Source organism: Lacerta agilis, chromosome 1 (assembly GCF_009819535.1).
Source record: "Lacerta agilis isolate rLacAgi1 chromosome 1, rLacAgi1.pri, whole genome shotgun sequence".
Lineage (NCBI taxonomy): Eukaryota > Metazoa > Chordata > Lepidosauria > Squamata > Lacertidae > Lacerta > Lacerta agilis.
Genome location: NC_046312.1, coordinates 78,093,869 through 78,109,781, shown reverse-complemented (window position 1 = coordinate 78,109,781; position 15,913 = coordinate 78,093,869). Strand labels below are relative to the sequence as shown.

Here is a 15,913-nt window from a genome sequence, read left to right as displayed (position 1 = left end):
CCCCGCCCCTTGCCTTTTCATTTTTACCTCATAACTCACACTCATTTCTTTATTATCTGTACTTGAATTTCTCTGCATTTTGACCCAATACATGTTTTAAACATTTGTACACATTTTGTAAAAAGAAAGATACGGGCTTTCATTTGAACAGATTGTGGTCCTTGATTCGTGTTGGATTTGCTGAGCCATTTGTAAAGGGCCGGGTAGTGAAAGTGGTTTGATTGAATGGCGGAAGCTGCGAGTTTTGTTCTCCCAAGTTTCAGTGGTGAATGGCTAAAGGCCCAGTACAATCTCAGTGGCAAACAGAAACCATGTCTATTCTAGCTGAAGAGCCTGAGAAGATATGAGGTAGCTTAGAACTGAAGAGGAATGACCGTGTGTCTGCTTTTTTGGGGGAGGTGGGAAGAATTGGGCTTTTGGATAGGGCAGAATGGCAAGCACTATAGGAAGGAGGGAATGGCACAATGAATCACCAAAAATGTGACGGAGAGGGGGAGAGAAATTCCTCTCATACTTTCTGGCTAAGGTAGCTTACTCTGTGACCACCATCTGGTTTTTGTTCAGGGCACATCTCTGGCAGCTCAGGGTCCCCCCTGTTGCTATGAGGAAGAATTAAATGGCTCTTTATAGAGCCTGCCAGGCTCACTCAACCCAAGGGTGCTGACAGCAAACAGAGTTTATCCAGTTGCCGCTGGCATGTCTGTGTGGAGGATTGTCAACATGTGCACGGCCAGCTTTAGACCTCTGGAGGCCAAAGCAATTTACTGAAATGCTCTTCTTGCCATGGCCACACACAGAATCCTGCACTCGATCTTGAAATTCCTGGCCATCTTGGGTTCTTCTTGTCTATCCCACTTGTTACTTTGGTTGTTTTGAGCTTTGACTCTTTCAACAGTTGCTAGCCCTTCCTATTTTCAACATTCCCTCCTTTTTCCTGTCACGATCAAGCCCCTTTGTTCAAGTCTTCCCCTCTACAGCTTTCTGAAGCCTAAGGAGTTAAAGGTACCACCACATACTATTTATCTGTTAAATAAGACTTCCCAACTCCAACAGACTACAACTCCCAATAGCCCTAGTCACCATGGCAACACTGGCTGGTGCTGGTGGGAGTTGAAGTCCAAAGCATCCAGAGATTAGGAAAGATTCTGTTGAATTCTAGTGCTAACTGAGCCCTCAAAAACTCATTGAAGCTGTTTACACCTTAGTGGCTAAAAATATAAAGTTTCAGTTTTTATAGTAGGAAGTGCAGACCTTCAGGAGCTCTGTCACTGACCAGCTTGATCATCATTAGGGAGCCTCTTCTTACACTTGGGGCAGTAAAGAGGTAAGCCCAAATGAAATTAATGGGAGTTTTTTTTTCTTTCTCAAATGAGAAAAATCAAATTTTAAAGGTGCATTTCCTCCAACAAGTACTTAAAATATAACTCGATCATGCCAGCCTGCTGAATTTGACAGCATTTAACTTTTAAGTATTTGATTTTATTTCATTCCCACCTATTTGGTTTCAGTTCATGTATATCAGTCCGTGAGGCAGAGAGGCCTTCCCCACAGAGCAAACCAGGCATCTTAGGAGATGTGTGTGTGCGTGCCTGTTGGCGAAGGCCACATATTTTCAGTGTTTCCATGACAACTAGTCCATTAAGGAGACATAGATTAAACCTCCCCAGCTGCTACCTATGTTGCTTCCCCCTCTTATTTGACACTCTGAGCTGCTCCCGCTTTGTATCCTGAGTACATACACTTCAGTCATTGGGGAGGAGATGTGGGGTGGGGGGGGAAAGAGTTTGGAAGGTGCAAGGAGTAACTTCAGGTAGCTCTGTTTTAAGACTTATGGCAGTCCAAAATGAACCTAGCCTTGCACTGAAGCCAGGAGAATGCATCTGACGTGGAAATGTCTTCAGTGGCAATTTGGGTAGGTGGAATCTAGTTGAGGTGGGAGATTTCCAAGTCTCGGGATGATAATAAATTGCTTTACCAGAGCTAGTAAGCAATGCCAACCTAATCAGCTGTTAGTTGGCAGATCTGTAGGAAAACCAAACAAATCAAAGCAGAGCTGCTTGCTTCATACTGTTTACCTTTCCCTCACCCCCCACCCCCGGAGCATTGCCATTTGCCTTAGTGGATGTTGAAGAAGGAACAATGCTAACTGACAGTGGTAATTTTAGGATGAGAAGAGAAGAGAGCTTTTTGCCTTTTTGTAGCTGTCAAATATCCTTTGATGTTTTCTCTGAAACTATCAAGATAGCAAATCTGGGACTCGCATGTTGGGACTAGCTTATTTTGTCACATCCTCACTTCAAACCTAGTTACAAATTCTCCTACCCCAACATCACAACCTCAAATCCAGGGTGGTGTGATGGACAGAGTGGTGGACGGACCAGAGAGATCCAGATCTACACCCCACCCCCATTTAGCCATGCAACTCTTTAGGTGCTGTTTGGCCAGCCCACTATCTCTCAACCTATCCTACTTCATTGTATTGTTGTAAGGCAGGGGCAGGGAATCTCATGGGGCCCTCCAGCATCTCTGTTTGGCCTTCTGGATTCTACCCAGGTTGTCTCTGAAAACTGTCCCCTAGAAGCTGTTGTTTGCATTGGGAGAGGAGCCCAAACAGTTTAGGGTGCTTTGATAAACAACCCTGTAACCTAGACTTTTTCAGGATAGGGCTGGGTAGGATGGCTCATGCTTCAAGAATGCTTGCTGGTGATGCCTTATGTCCAAGCTGACAAATTGTGTTATTGGGGGGGGGGAGATACATGGTTACCTTCCAAATGTTTATCGTTTCCAGGCAAATGTTATGTTTGCAGATGGCCGAAGAAGTTGCTTGTGCAATTTGTATGTGTTGGAGCAAGAGTATCTGCAAGAAAATAACTTGATTGGCATTGAATGTATATTGTGGTTATTATGTTCATGAGCTACTACTAGTGGCCAGTTTCTTCAAGTCTTCTCCCTTTGGTGACAGACCGATGCCCACATACCGGGTGGATGCAGATAAAGGCTTCAACTTCTCTGTGGGCGATGATGCTTTTGTGTGCCAGAAGAAGAATCACTTCCAGGTCACGGTCTATATTGGTATGATTGGAGATCCTAAGTATGTCAAGACCCCCGAAGGCTTGAAGCCGCTTGAATGCTTCTATTTGAAACTGCACGGAGTAAAGGCAAGTGTGAAGATGGGAATATGCAATGGCTAAAGAGGTGGAGCACAACCTCTGTTGATACCAGCAATTATTTGACTTATCATATCTATGAAAAGCTTGGTGTATTTACTGCGCAGGTGGCTGTGTGTGTGACTTGTCAGGCCATGTGTTTGTGCAGTCTTAGCTCCTAGCCATCTTACAGCCTGAGTGGTTGCAGTAGGAGCTGATGCTTTCAAAACTGGAGGTTTGATAACATCAGTCTTTTGTAATCCTTCAGCGGTTCAAGAGTTCTTCAAGGCAGATAACCCCACACTCAATTAATTTTGAGTGTGCAAAATGTATTTATCCCAGGACACCTTACAATGCAATTGAAACAAAAACATGAAAATAGAATATACAATCGCTAAATTCAATAAGCAGAAAACCTAATCAAATAACTACTAAAACAGTAGTGTTAAAACTTCATATTCAGTGTTTAAAATGTAGCATCCTTCCAATATGCCACTGGGTCTGAATTTAAGCAAAGGAGCACTCCCTCTGCATCCAAGTAGAATAATAGTGACTCCATTACTAAATTTGTGTTGTTATTTTCATATTGGGATGCAGCAAATAACCCTTTTTACTTGCTCCTCTCCTACCTCACCCAGGCTTAACAGCTGGAGAAAAGGGAAGGCAGCACATACTGAGTGCCAGTCACCACGGTGTCAAATAAGCTACCTGCAGTGTTTCAAAATAAAGAGGTGGCTGCTTGTGGGAATACATGAGCCTGGGAACACATCATATTGTGCTCTCTAAAATGAGCCTGGATCTTTTCTTTTCAGTTGGAGGCCTTGAACCAGTCCATCAACATAGAGCAGTCGCAGTCTGACCGCAGCAAACGGCCCTTCAACCCTGTCATGTGAGTACTGCTTCCATTTGTGGGCCCGCCTCCATACCCTCACTTCTAACACATGCACACACCTTTGTGTGAGCAGTCCAGAGAAAATTAGGCACAAGAAAGGGTAGCTTGGACATGGCTGCTCCTGTGCATTAATCTGACTTCTGCTGGTGCATCATAATTGGAGGAAGAAGAAGAAGAAGAGTTTGGGTTTGATATCCCGCTTTTCACTACCCGAAGGAGTCTCAAAGCGGCTAACATTCTCCTTTCCCTTCCTCCCCCACAACAAGCACTCTGTGAGGTGAGTGGGGCTGAGAGACTTCAGAGAAGTGTGACTAGCCCAAGGTCACCCAGCAGCTGCATGTGGAGGAGCGGAGACACGAACCCAGTTTCCCAGATTACGAGTCTGCCGCTCTTAACCACTACACCACACTGGCTCTCTTCCTGCAGGCGGTGTTGCTTTCTTGCACTACCTCTCCTTTTTGAGTGTGCTGCCACCTGAACGCAAAAGGGGCTGCATATTTATCTTCCTGCCCAGGAGCAGCACAGCAGTGCCTCATTGAAATGGGTGGGGATTTAAGTGCTTAGCTCTGTTCTTGTGCCACCGATTTCCCTGGGAGTTTAGGTGCACTTGGTGCTCTCTTGCATTAGACATTTCGCCTGAATGCAGATTTCCTCCCCACCATGCATCCCTTGCGTCCTCAATTTTACGCACTTTGGTTGGTCCCATCCAGGTAAAAGAATATACTTTCTCTTTAACACATTCAGAACGTCATTTATTCTTTTTTTATTTTCCTTTTTTCCAGGGTCAATTTACCTCCGGAGCAGGTTACAAAGGTCACTGTGGGACGGTTGCACTTCAGTGAGACAACAGCCAATAACATGAGGAAGAAGGGCAAGCCCAATCCCGATCAGAGGTAGGGGCTGTGTGCTACCTTTCTCTCCCCACCCCAAAAAAATCTGTAATTAAAGTTAACTAACTAAATAACTAATAAATAAATGTGTGTGCTGCCCTGCAATGTGAACATTCTTACATTAATAAAATAGGAGAAATAAAACATAAAAACCTCCACAGAATAAAAAAAAAATGGTGTGTAAAACTTGCTGCAAAATATTATCACCATTGAAAGTCCTTTATTTATATAGTTATATGTATAATTTCATGAAAAAATATCAAAGCAATTTACAACACCTATAATACTAGGGTTGCCGTATTTCAAAAAGTGAAAATCCGGACACGGCTATGTCCAGGAAATTCTGGACATATGGCAGCCCTATATAATACACACAAAAATTGAAACAGATCACCAGCTGATTATTTTTTTCATAATTGTATGCATAAGTCTTTCTAGATCCTGAAAGGTTATATTTGCACTGTGCCTGCGTGGTTTAGATGCTGCATATGCTGAACAAAAGAAGTGTATCTGTATAGGCCATAATTTCTTTTAGCTGCTAGGCCTCAAATTATTTCAAATTTTTTTGCAGAAGAAAGGCAATGAATGTTGTTGGAATGCAATACATCAGATTTAGTTTGCAATTAATTTAATTTATAATGTGTTTATTTTTTACTGATTTTTTTTAAAAATAAATTGTCATCATGTCAAGTTATGATTAGGAGTGCATTAAAGCCTGCATTTATCTTCAACCCACTTTGTTTTGTTTTCAGGTACTTCATGTTGGTTGTGGCCTTGCAAGCTCATGCCCAAAGCCAGAACTACACTCTGGCTGCTCACATCTCGGAGCGCATCATTGTTAGAGTAAGTACCTCTTTTCTCCCTTTCCCTTGCAGGACATTGTTCTCCTAACTGAGCACCTACAGCTTTTGACTTGACTTGATGGGGAATTCTTAACACTGGTACCAAACTGTCCCTGATTCCACAGCACCCCTTGCTGCTGCCCTTTTCCATCTGCAGACCCCACTATCCAACTCCTCCCTGGCTTTCTGCATCCTCATTTTCTCCTTTGCACAAATAAGACCTTTGCAAACACCAAGTAAGAGAGATCACATGCTTCATGGTTCCCAATAAGGAGATATGGGCAGGATTGAAAGGTTTATTGCTAAAAATGGTGCCTAGGGGCCATGGAATGTAAGACAGCTCTTGCACCCTCTGCAATAGAAAGAGGAAGGCAAGGTTGCAAGTAGGAATGGTGCAACAAGATACCAGCCCTGCAGTCATATCATTGATTGTGCTGTTCTGCTGCCTGAATGCCACCATCCAGCATGCAACCCTACTCCAAGGCACAGGGCAAGTCATATGGCTCAGATGTTAAACCAACTCACAATATTGCACTTGTGCGGACACATGCTTAAAGGTTCATGGGAAGGGGATTTGGGGATCACATGAGGGTGATTTATAGGAAAACCACATCTAATTTCACCTAGGTGGGCACAAATGTGTAAGGAACTCTTCCCCATGTCTCCACCAGACATTGCTTTGGGCCCCAATGCATCAGTTCTGAAACTGATGCTCTCAAATGCGTTCAGCTAGTTGGATGTCTGAGTAAGCATCTTAAATAGACCGGCTTCTTGGACTTTAGGAAGCATGATCTTGGGGGAAGGGCATATGAAGAGGTCATGGGTGGCTCCTGTGCTTCCAGAGAGCCTTTTGCAAACAAGGAGGACACTAGGCTGTGACTTTGTGGTTGGCTGTCTCCGCCCTGCTGCCTTTTTAAGTGCTGTGTCCATTTCCTCTAGCAAAGGGCCGGTTCGGGGTTAAAACACAAACAGAGGGCGGACGGGGACCCCGGAGTCTGCAGACAAGTAAGTAGCATGCTGAACTATGCAGTCTCCGGGGTGGAGTCGGGGGGCTCTTTTGTAGAATGGGATGAGAAATGCTTCTGCCCCGAGAAGAGTTTGCCCCAGTCTTTTCAGTGAGGCTAAGGATCTGTCTGCACTAGCACAAGAAATGTGGTTTGGTTGCACATCAGATGCACAGCTGACTCACTTAATCCGCAGTGAAAATGGTGTGAGCATCAGAGTGGTTGTGAAACATGTCAGAAGCTATGTCACATCCACGATTGCTTCTCTGTAAACCTGATACTTTTATTATGACACCTTTTATATAATTCCTCTATGTGTGAGATTATAGTACTTACACAGCACCACCCATTGCAAGATTTCATAAGCAAAAAAAAAAAAAAAAAAAGGCACAGTCTCGAGAAGCTTTACAGTCTAAACATTGGCAGGTGAGAAGGCAGTACTGGAAGAGGTGGAGCAGGGATGCATGTGAGCAAATGCAGTTAGCTTTTGTTTCAGATGGGGATCTTAATCCAAGGGCTTCATGGAAAAGGTGGGTTTTAAGGTGGGATCTGAAGGATGAGAAAGGGCATCCTGCAGCTGCTTGCTTGCCTGGGCTAAGAGGACTGATTGGAACGCTGATGCAATGCAATAGATTCATGAAACTAGGACTATTTAGATCTGCCCAAAGAACAGAGCAGCAAATTTTCAGCAGGATAAATTGCATTAAAACAGTTGTGAGGGTACTTAGCATAAGGCTCATAACACATGTAATCACAAAAGAGGAATAATGGGAAACAAGCTCCATTTAGTATTACTTTTTAGACATATAACCAGAACTGTGTTAGTGTGTACCTTTTTTAGTCCTGAACTTTTGCAAATGGTAAATTTGCATAGAATTAAATATTCTGATAGTCATGGAGAAGGGCAAAGGCTTCTGAGGGACACTGAAGCCCTCGCCACTAGAAGCCCTACAGAAGCTTCTCCTTGGATTTGGATATTTCACCAGACAGTGCCTGGTGAAGCCCATGAGAGGTAGGAGCTTGGGCAGGGAGGAGAAAGAGACCTCCTGAGAATCTTGAGATGCTGAAATCTGCTTCCATTGTGTGTTCTCTGCAAATATACAAAAGCAGGTGTTTTTATTAAAAACCTTGGCTTTTTGTGCAGAATACACACAGTGCTGCTTATCACCTGCCCAGTGCACAGAGGCTTGGCCAAACAGCAGCATGACTGCAATTGATTTTTGTGTACTTTCATGCAGAGGTGATGGTTAAATAGGAAAGTACCATGTCAGATAACACTCCCATTGAGCACGAGGAGTGAAATTATACTTCTGTACCTAGCTGGTACAGAACGCGGATGATGCGAGTGGTGCTGTGGGTTAAACCACAGAGCCTAGGGCTTGGCGATCAGAAGGTTGGCAGTTTGAATCCCCGCAACGGGGTGAGCTCCTGTTGCTCGGTCCCTGCTCCTGCCCGCCTAGCAGTTTGAAAGCACGTCAAAGTACATGTAGATGAATAGGTACCGCTCCGGTGGGAAGGTAAACGGCGTTTCCGTGCACTGCTCTGGTTCGCCAGAAGCGGCTTAGTCATGCTGGCCACATGACCTGGAAGCTATACGCCGGCTCCCTCAGCCAATAAAGCGAGATGAGCGCTGCAACCCCAGAGTTGTCCGTAACTGGACCTAATGGTCAGGGGTCCCTTTACCTTTACCTAGCTGGTTAAAATTTCTCATTCTTGTGACTGTGCTTCTCTCGCTTTCTAAACTTTCTGAACTCTGGATAGCATCTCAGTGACTGTCTCTCCTCTTATTCAGGTGTCCATAGTGCCGTGAATTTTGAGGGGAACATGTGAGGAAAAGGGGTCAGAGTTTGAGAATAACTAAACCCTCAGGTTCTGCTTTGGAACAGACTTGCATTGTGAAAGTGCAGCTCTGAACTGCATGAAAAAGTGATGAAGAAGGATGCATAGGAGTGTTTGCAGAGGGGTGTTTGTGTAAAGCATGAACAATGAGCGTAATAAATCAGATGGGAACATGGGTGCCTAGAAAGAGTTACGTGAAATAAGCTGCTGAAGCCCCATTCGTATCAGATGTAAAACTGCAGAGTCTAGGGCTTGCCGATCAGAAGGTTGGCGGTTCGAATCCCCATGACGGGGTGAGCTCCCATTGCTCAGCCCCTGCTCCTGCCAACCTAGCAGTTCGAAAGCACATCAAAGTGCAAGTAGATAAATAGGTACCGCTCCGGCGGGAAGGTAAACAGCGTTTCCATGTGCTGCTCTGGTTTGCCAGAAGCGGCTTAGTCATGCTGGCCACATGACCGGAAGCTGTACGCTGGCTCCCTCGGCCAGTAAAGCAAGATGAGCACTGCAACCCCAGAGTCATCCGTGACTGGACCTAATGGTCAGGGGTCCCTTTACCTTTATGCACATAATACCAAGCCAAATTGCGATTTAGCGTGAATATGTGTTCCCAGGGAGGATATTGTTGCTGCTGTGCTCCTTCTCCAGTCCTGCTACTGCTGCACTGCTCTGTTTTCAGCTATGGTTTGGTTAAGCCCTTGTCAGGACCTGGGCTTGTAGTTTGTCTCCTCAGACAATGTGCTAAGCAGGCAGGAGCAAGGGTAGTGGAGGAGCAAAGCACTTGTGATCGCCTCTCCAGGAATCCACACATTTGCAGTAAGCCGTGGTTTGGCTTAGCATCACATGGAAACCTCAGCCATTGAGCCCCTACATCAAATAGTGCTGCTTCCTGGAGTTGACCCATGTGCAAAAGGTCCTTTTCCTGAGAAGCCACAATCTGCCCTTACTACATTTGGGAATAGGCGCCAGGGGCTTCCAGACCAGGCAAGCTTAAGCCCCAGGAACATACTGAGAAAATAAGCACCGTCTGATATGTTTGTTCCTCCTGTTTTCTCCTGTCACTCTTGTGCCGGCTTTGCCAATTAGCTCATTGCACATTTATTATCACCATCACAACCCTCATGCAAGCCACCCTGCCACTTTCTTAACAATCACTTGGGGATCTGTTTTGCAATGGTGATGCTTTGCCTCATAGCTAGAATTCCCACACACCCCTCCTGCTGAAAGAGAAAAGCTTGCAACTTTATCTTTATCTGTTGTAGGCTGGAAAAGGGCATTTATCTCAGCAGGTCTGTAAACACTGACTGACTCAGAACCAAGGCTGCTTGTGCTTAGCTTGCAAAGTGAACCAGACAGCCTTCGCAAGCTGTAAACAACTTACTGTTGTGCATTTTGTCTAACTACGCTGCAAAGTAAGTTTTGTTGGAGGCTGTGTCGCTGTCTCCAAACATGCTCAAAAAGCGGTGTGTTCTCATCCATGCTGATGGTCATAAAATTTGAAAATAGGAAACTGGAATTCCCAAAATACTCTGCAAAGCAACTTGCATTTCATCTGACTACAAAAATGTGCACTGAGTTGCCTATACAGTGTAGTGTGCAAAATACTTGCAGAGGTGTTGGGCCACTAAACACTGTGGAGGGCCCCTATAAAAGACCTGCCACTCTACATGATTTTAATTTCTCTGGTGGTTTGGTATTCTGTGCCTGGCTGACTCATTTGCTTATTTCTCTTTACCAGCTTCAATATTGGTTAGTGGGCAACATTTTTGTTTTTAATTATTCAAATCAGTTAACTTGCGCAAAAGAATTTCCCCCTGCATTTAGGAAGACGGGAGGTGGCTCTGTTCTGCATTTGGTCTTATTCTAAAAGCAGCAGTTTTTTCTCCCCAATAACTTTGTTTCTCTCTACATTTCTGTGTTGTTGACATTAATGTCCTATGGGCATCCCTGCCCTCTTTTCTTTTCTTTTTGCAGGCCTCTAACCCAGGCCAATTTGAGAGTGACAGCGATGTACTTTGGCAACGTGCTCAGCTCCCTGACACCGTCTTTCACCACGGCAGAGTTGGCATCAACACAGACCGCCCAGATGAAGCCTTGGTCGTCCATGGCAACGTGAAAGTCATGGGCTCCCTTATGCACCCATCAGACATCCGAGTGAAAGACGACATCCAGGAAGTAAGAGCTTGGCCCAGCATGCCTTAGTCAGTAGGATCTCTGCTTAGGAAATGCAGTCCAAAGTCATTATTGTGGGTCTTATGGTTTCAGGTGGATACCACAGAACAGCTGAAGAGAATCTCCCGTATGCGACTGGTGCACTATAACTACAAGCCAGAGTTTGCTGCCACCGTAGGCCTGGAGAACACATCAGAGACAGGTACAGTCCCTTCACTTACCCTGAGCTTCATCTTTGCACCTCTGCTGTTCAGGAGTTTTAATGCTAGCAAAAGTGCCAACATCCGCCTTCACCCAAATCAGGGTGTCCACGATCTAACATATACCCACTATTAGCCTGCACTTGGGACCTTCATAATAGTGTTTTCCTGTCCTTCTGTGAAACATCCCTTAGGCATACTAAATTGTATCACTGATGTGTCATCTGATCATTGGTTCTGATCTTACAAAATATGACACTACTTCAAGGTCACAGTTAGTGAAAGTCCCCAGTATTGCAGGGCTTTGGTCTTTCACAGTCATTGTCATTCATAGAATCATAGAAGTGTTGAGTTGGGAGGATCCTGAGGCTCCTCTAGTCAAACCCCCCTGCAATGCTTGTACGCATCTATGGTGAAAATCAAGAAATGGGTCTCACAAAGTACATTTTGGCTAAAGGTGAATCTCAGGTCTGAACTGGATAATGGCCACTGAAGTAGCATATGTCTCTTCTGGATGCTAGCTTTCTATGCGCAGGTATTCCTTTTGCATGGAGAAACAATTTAATTATTTAAGCCCTACCAACAGATTTACGTATGCCCTAATTATCAGTCTTCACTCAGGGAGGCCGCAGGGAGGTTTTTTGCAGCCGACAAATAAAGCAGCTATAACTCCAACCATCTCCAGCCAGTGCGGCCATGATTGGTACGACTGATGGGAGCTGTAGTGAAAAACATCTAATGGCTGCCAGGTTGGCAAAGGCTGACATAAAGTGTGGGCCGCATCCTCCTGCCTGGGAACACGTATTTGCTTTATAAATTGTGAAGCTACCCTTAGTTACTTGCTTATTTCTACCCTCCCATAGGCTACATTCGAGTTGTTTTCTCCTGCAGCATATTGTATATATACAGTATATAGCTGGAGGTATGTGCATCACAGAGTCCCCTACTAGCATTGGTCCAGACTCCTTCATTCCTGATCCTAGAAGGTGCCTCTGGGATTCTAAGGTTGCATTTATATTTTGTGTCCTAGAGCCACTGTGATACATGCTTACCATTTCTGTTCAGGTGTCATTGCTCAGGAGGTGAGGGAGATTCTCCCAGAAGCAGTGAAAGACACTGGGGACATGGTCTTTACCAGTGGGAGGACTGTAGAGAACTTCCTAGTGGTGAATAAGGTGAGTGGAGCCCTTAGAAGAAGAGGCAAGCAACAAACAGAAAACAAGTTTGATAGGAATGACAGACTCTTTGGGCATCATTTCCCACTCTATATATTTGTAGCAAAACCCAAGCCAAAGCTGAAATGGGGGGGGGGGGAGAGAGAGAGAGACAGAGAGAGACAGAGAGAGAGAGACAGAGAGAGAGAGACAGAGAGAGAGAGAGACAGAGAGAGAGACTTGTTTAGGGTTTTGAGGCCACTCTGGAAGAAAAATTTGAAGCTGGGGAGGGAAGCAAGGACTGAAAATGCTTCTTTCCTTGCCCTCAAATGGACACAGAGCAGTCCCAGAAGGCAGCCCTCTGATGACCATTCTGGCGGGAGAAACAAGAGGGTGATAAGTATCTAGGGGCAAAGTCATCTAAGGCAGAAATCCTATGTAGGTTTTCTTGGGAGGAAACCCCATTGAAAACACTGGAATTTTTTTCTGAGGAAACATGCATAAAATTGGTCTGTTAACGGGTTGATAGATTATAGACACCAAAGAGCAATCTTTCTGTGATGGAGGTGCTCTTGCCTTTGCATGGATGGAGCAGGGTGGCAGGGGTGGGGTGAGGGTAGGGAATGATTGTGGGGACCTGAGCACACCCAAAGAGAGTGTTTATTTTGTCCATTCTAGGAGCGCATTTTCATGGAAAATGTAGGGGCTGTGAAAGAGCTTTGCAAACTGACTGATAACCTGGAGACACGGATTGATGAGCTGGAGAGATGGAGTCATAAACTCGCCAAACTCAAGCGACTGGACAGTATGAAATCAACTGTTAGCTCTGGAGCATTCAGGTACTACAGAGACCTGTGTTTAAAAAAAAAGCACGGAGAGGGGAGAGAGGGGAATAAATTTAATATTCTAACTTCTTTTCAGTTAAGAGTATTTTTAAACAATACAGCTCTCTGAGTAAATGGGTTGTTGCACAGGCTGCAATGTTATACACACTTTTAGGAATAAGTTACATTGAACACAGTTGAACCTCTGAGTAAGTAAGCATAGGATTGCATTGGTAGAAAAGCAAAAAGAGCTTTGAAGTATGCTCAGATACGTACTCAGGCTAAAAAACTTGTTCCTCCACTGACGCCTCTTCTACCACACTCATAACAAGAGGGCAAATATTGTGATCCGTTCTCCTGCCTCTTATGAGGTCATGATGCCAGAAGAAGTATTCAGTTTTGGCCTCTGAACAGAGAGTGTCCCAGTGATTCAGAGGAGTCTGTCTACTTACTCCTCTCCCACAGGAATAAGATCTTCAGATAGAGCAAGCATCTACACTCTCTAAAGATGACTTTCCTGTAAATCTGTATCTACAAGTCCCAGTTTAAAAATCCCTTTCAGAGAGTACTGTTTTCAAAGAGGAATATTGAAAGTAGTAGAAACCTTCACTAGACACACCCAGTAAGTTTAAAAACAAAACAATACCCAAACTGTTGTGAACGACCCATTTGCTAATTAAACCCCTCTTTGGTAGCACCCTGACATTCTCCTTCATATAGGGACCCCTTCGCTGCACCTTATTCCCTCCCACCTGTTTTGAGTTTATGCCTATGAAGCAGCTAGATGCCTATTCTGTTATCTTATCCTTGGCAAAAAAGAAATATTGACTACTTCACAATCCTATTTCAGGGTTATCTCCCCATTCTCCAGAAAGCTGCACCAAAAGATTGTGGTCTGTGCGTATACATGCTAAAATTATGAAAACAGAGTGTTTGTTAAGAAACAGATTGGTAGTGGGAGAGGGAGGAGGAGCAGAATGAAGTGAAATTAAATGTGATAAGGAGTGCTGATCTGCATGCATCCTAACTTTCCTTTCTTTGTAGCCAAGCAGGGAGTCAGTTTAGCCGTGCAGGAAGTGTGCCACACAAAAAGAGGCCCCCCAAAATGTCCAGCAAGGTAAGAAGCCTTTGTAAGGGAGACACACGTTGTAATCTGAGCTGTGATTGCTCATGTGCATGAGGCACGTTTGTGTTATTGAAGCTGGTTCTGGCACTTGAAAGGAGACACAGTAGGCTGGGTTTGGGGCTCTTGATTGTGCAGCACCTTACCATCATGGTGTGCAGATGGAATTGAATGTTTACCTTTGAGTCCCACAAGCCAAGTTGTGTTTGCTGAGGCTGCTGGTTAAGGTGTTGGGTGAATGTTAGCGCATACAAATTGAAAACGCTTGCATTTGTGGTCTCTGTGGGCTGAGAACTATTTTTGTATACATGATGCATGCCTTGATCTGAATTTTTTCCTGGTGTCTGAGCTGACTCTTGCATTCCTGCTTCATCCAGCAAACCAAAGCCTCCTCAGACATCTTGGCTCTTTCTTGGGGCGGGTGGGTGAACAGTTACCTGAGGGTCAGTGAGGAAGGGCATATTACAGCCTGCTATCCCCAAAAGAACGACACAGAAAGATCAGAGTAGGAATACAGGGATAACTTTCTGATGAAATTTCTGCTGGTTCTCTTTCCCTCCCCTTTGTCTTGTGCAGTCCCCTTCGGTGGTCACGGATCAAGCGTGCATCAGCCAACGTTTCCTTCAAGGCACCATCATTGCCCTGGTGATCATCATGGCATTCAGGTAGGTGTCTGCACACCTGGGCTGTTTCACACTCAGCAGATGAGTGTGGTGCACAGAATTGAGAATTTGAACCAAGAAGAGGGCCTTCTTGGTAGTGGCGCCTGCCCTGTGGAACGCCCTCCCACCAGATGTCAAGGAAATGAACAACTATCTAACTTTTAGAAGACATCTGAAGGCAGCCTTGTTTTGGGAAGTTCTTAATGTTTGACGTTTTGTTGTGTTTTTAATATCCTGTTGGGAGCCGGCCAGAATTGCTGGGGAGGCTGGGGAGGCCCAGCCAAATGAGCGGGGTTTAAGTAATAAATTATTATTATTATTATTATTATTATTATTATTATTATTAGGCTTCTGGCCTGTGAGGGGTCAGCAAACTTTTTCAGCAGGGGGCCGGTTCACTGTCCCTCAGACCTTGTGGGGGGCTGGACTATATTTTGAAAAAAATAATGAATGAATTCCTATGCCCCACAAATAACCCAGAGATGCATTTTAAATAAAAGGACACATTCTACTTATGTAAAAACATGCTGATTCCTGGACCGTCCACCGGCCGGATTTAGGTGGTGATTGGGCCGGATCTGGTCCCCGGGCCTTAGTTTGCCTACCCATGGCTTATCTGGTCATGCTTATCTAGGGGTGGGCCAGTTTCATCCCAAATGAAGGTGAAGCAATGAGTGCTTTCTTTTTAGCACCCTGCTCTTGTCTCTTGATTGTTCCCCTAGAATCACAGTGAAATGCACCTCAGTCATAAAATCCACCTATTTTAGGTTGCATGTGACATAAGTGTGGATATCATTTTCATGAACACGGCTGAGCCTGTCTAGTGTATTGCTGGTTGCTACAACTGCGCTGACGACAACTACAGTTACTGTCCTGAAATCAGAAGAAAATTTAGTGAATCACTTTGCAGTAAAGTTGAAGAGCCTGGACTTTTAAATTTTACTTTCCCTCCCTTCTCCCACTTTTTTAGGGGGTGAGGTTTGCCATCACATTTTTCAAAATAATCACAGCAATAAGGAGAACTAGAAACCTGTTTTGTGCTTTTTTTAGACTAGAAGGCGGCTTTGTTGGAATTTTGGAGTTCTGGTGCCTCTCCTCTTTTTGTTTGCAAATCCTGTATGTTAGATAGGCAGCCATGGGATGTCATGCAGAAACTGATCTGATGTGT

At 44.6% G+C, this 15,913-nt stretch overlaps 1 protein-coding gene across 5 annotated transcripts in view; it reads left to right on the top strand.

The window, feature by feature from the left end:
- Positions 1-15,913, top strand: part of MYRF (myelin regulatory factor) — a 92,597-nt gene that overhangs the window by 68,730 nt on the left and 7,954 nt on the right. For 4 of the 5 annotated variants that reach the window (XM_033156992.1, XM_033157015.1, XM_033157000.1 and 1 more), the window contains 11 exons: positions 2,963-3,158; positions 3,959-4,035; positions 4,821-4,931; positions 5,681-5,771; positions 6,710-6,775; positions 10,585-10,785; positions 10,876-10,984; positions 12,048-12,157; positions 12,815-12,975; positions 14,005-14,077; positions 14,660-14,748. In XM_033156992.1, the coding sequence (XP_033012883.1) occupies positions 2,963-3,158; positions 3,959-4,035; positions 4,821-4,931; positions 5,681-5,771; positions 6,710-6,775; positions 10,585-10,785; positions 10,876-10,984; positions 12,048-12,157; positions 12,815-12,975; positions 14,005-14,077; positions 14,660-14,748 (1,284 nt within the window). The remainder of the gene's footprint in view (positions 1-2,962; positions 3,159-3,958; positions 4,036-4,820; positions 4,932-5,680; positions 5,772-6,709; positions 6,776-10,584; positions 10,786-10,875; positions 10,985-12,047; positions 12,158-12,814; positions 12,976-14,004; positions 14,078-14,659; positions 14,749-15,913) is intronic. The other variant, XM_033157007.1, reaches the window with a different exon arrangement.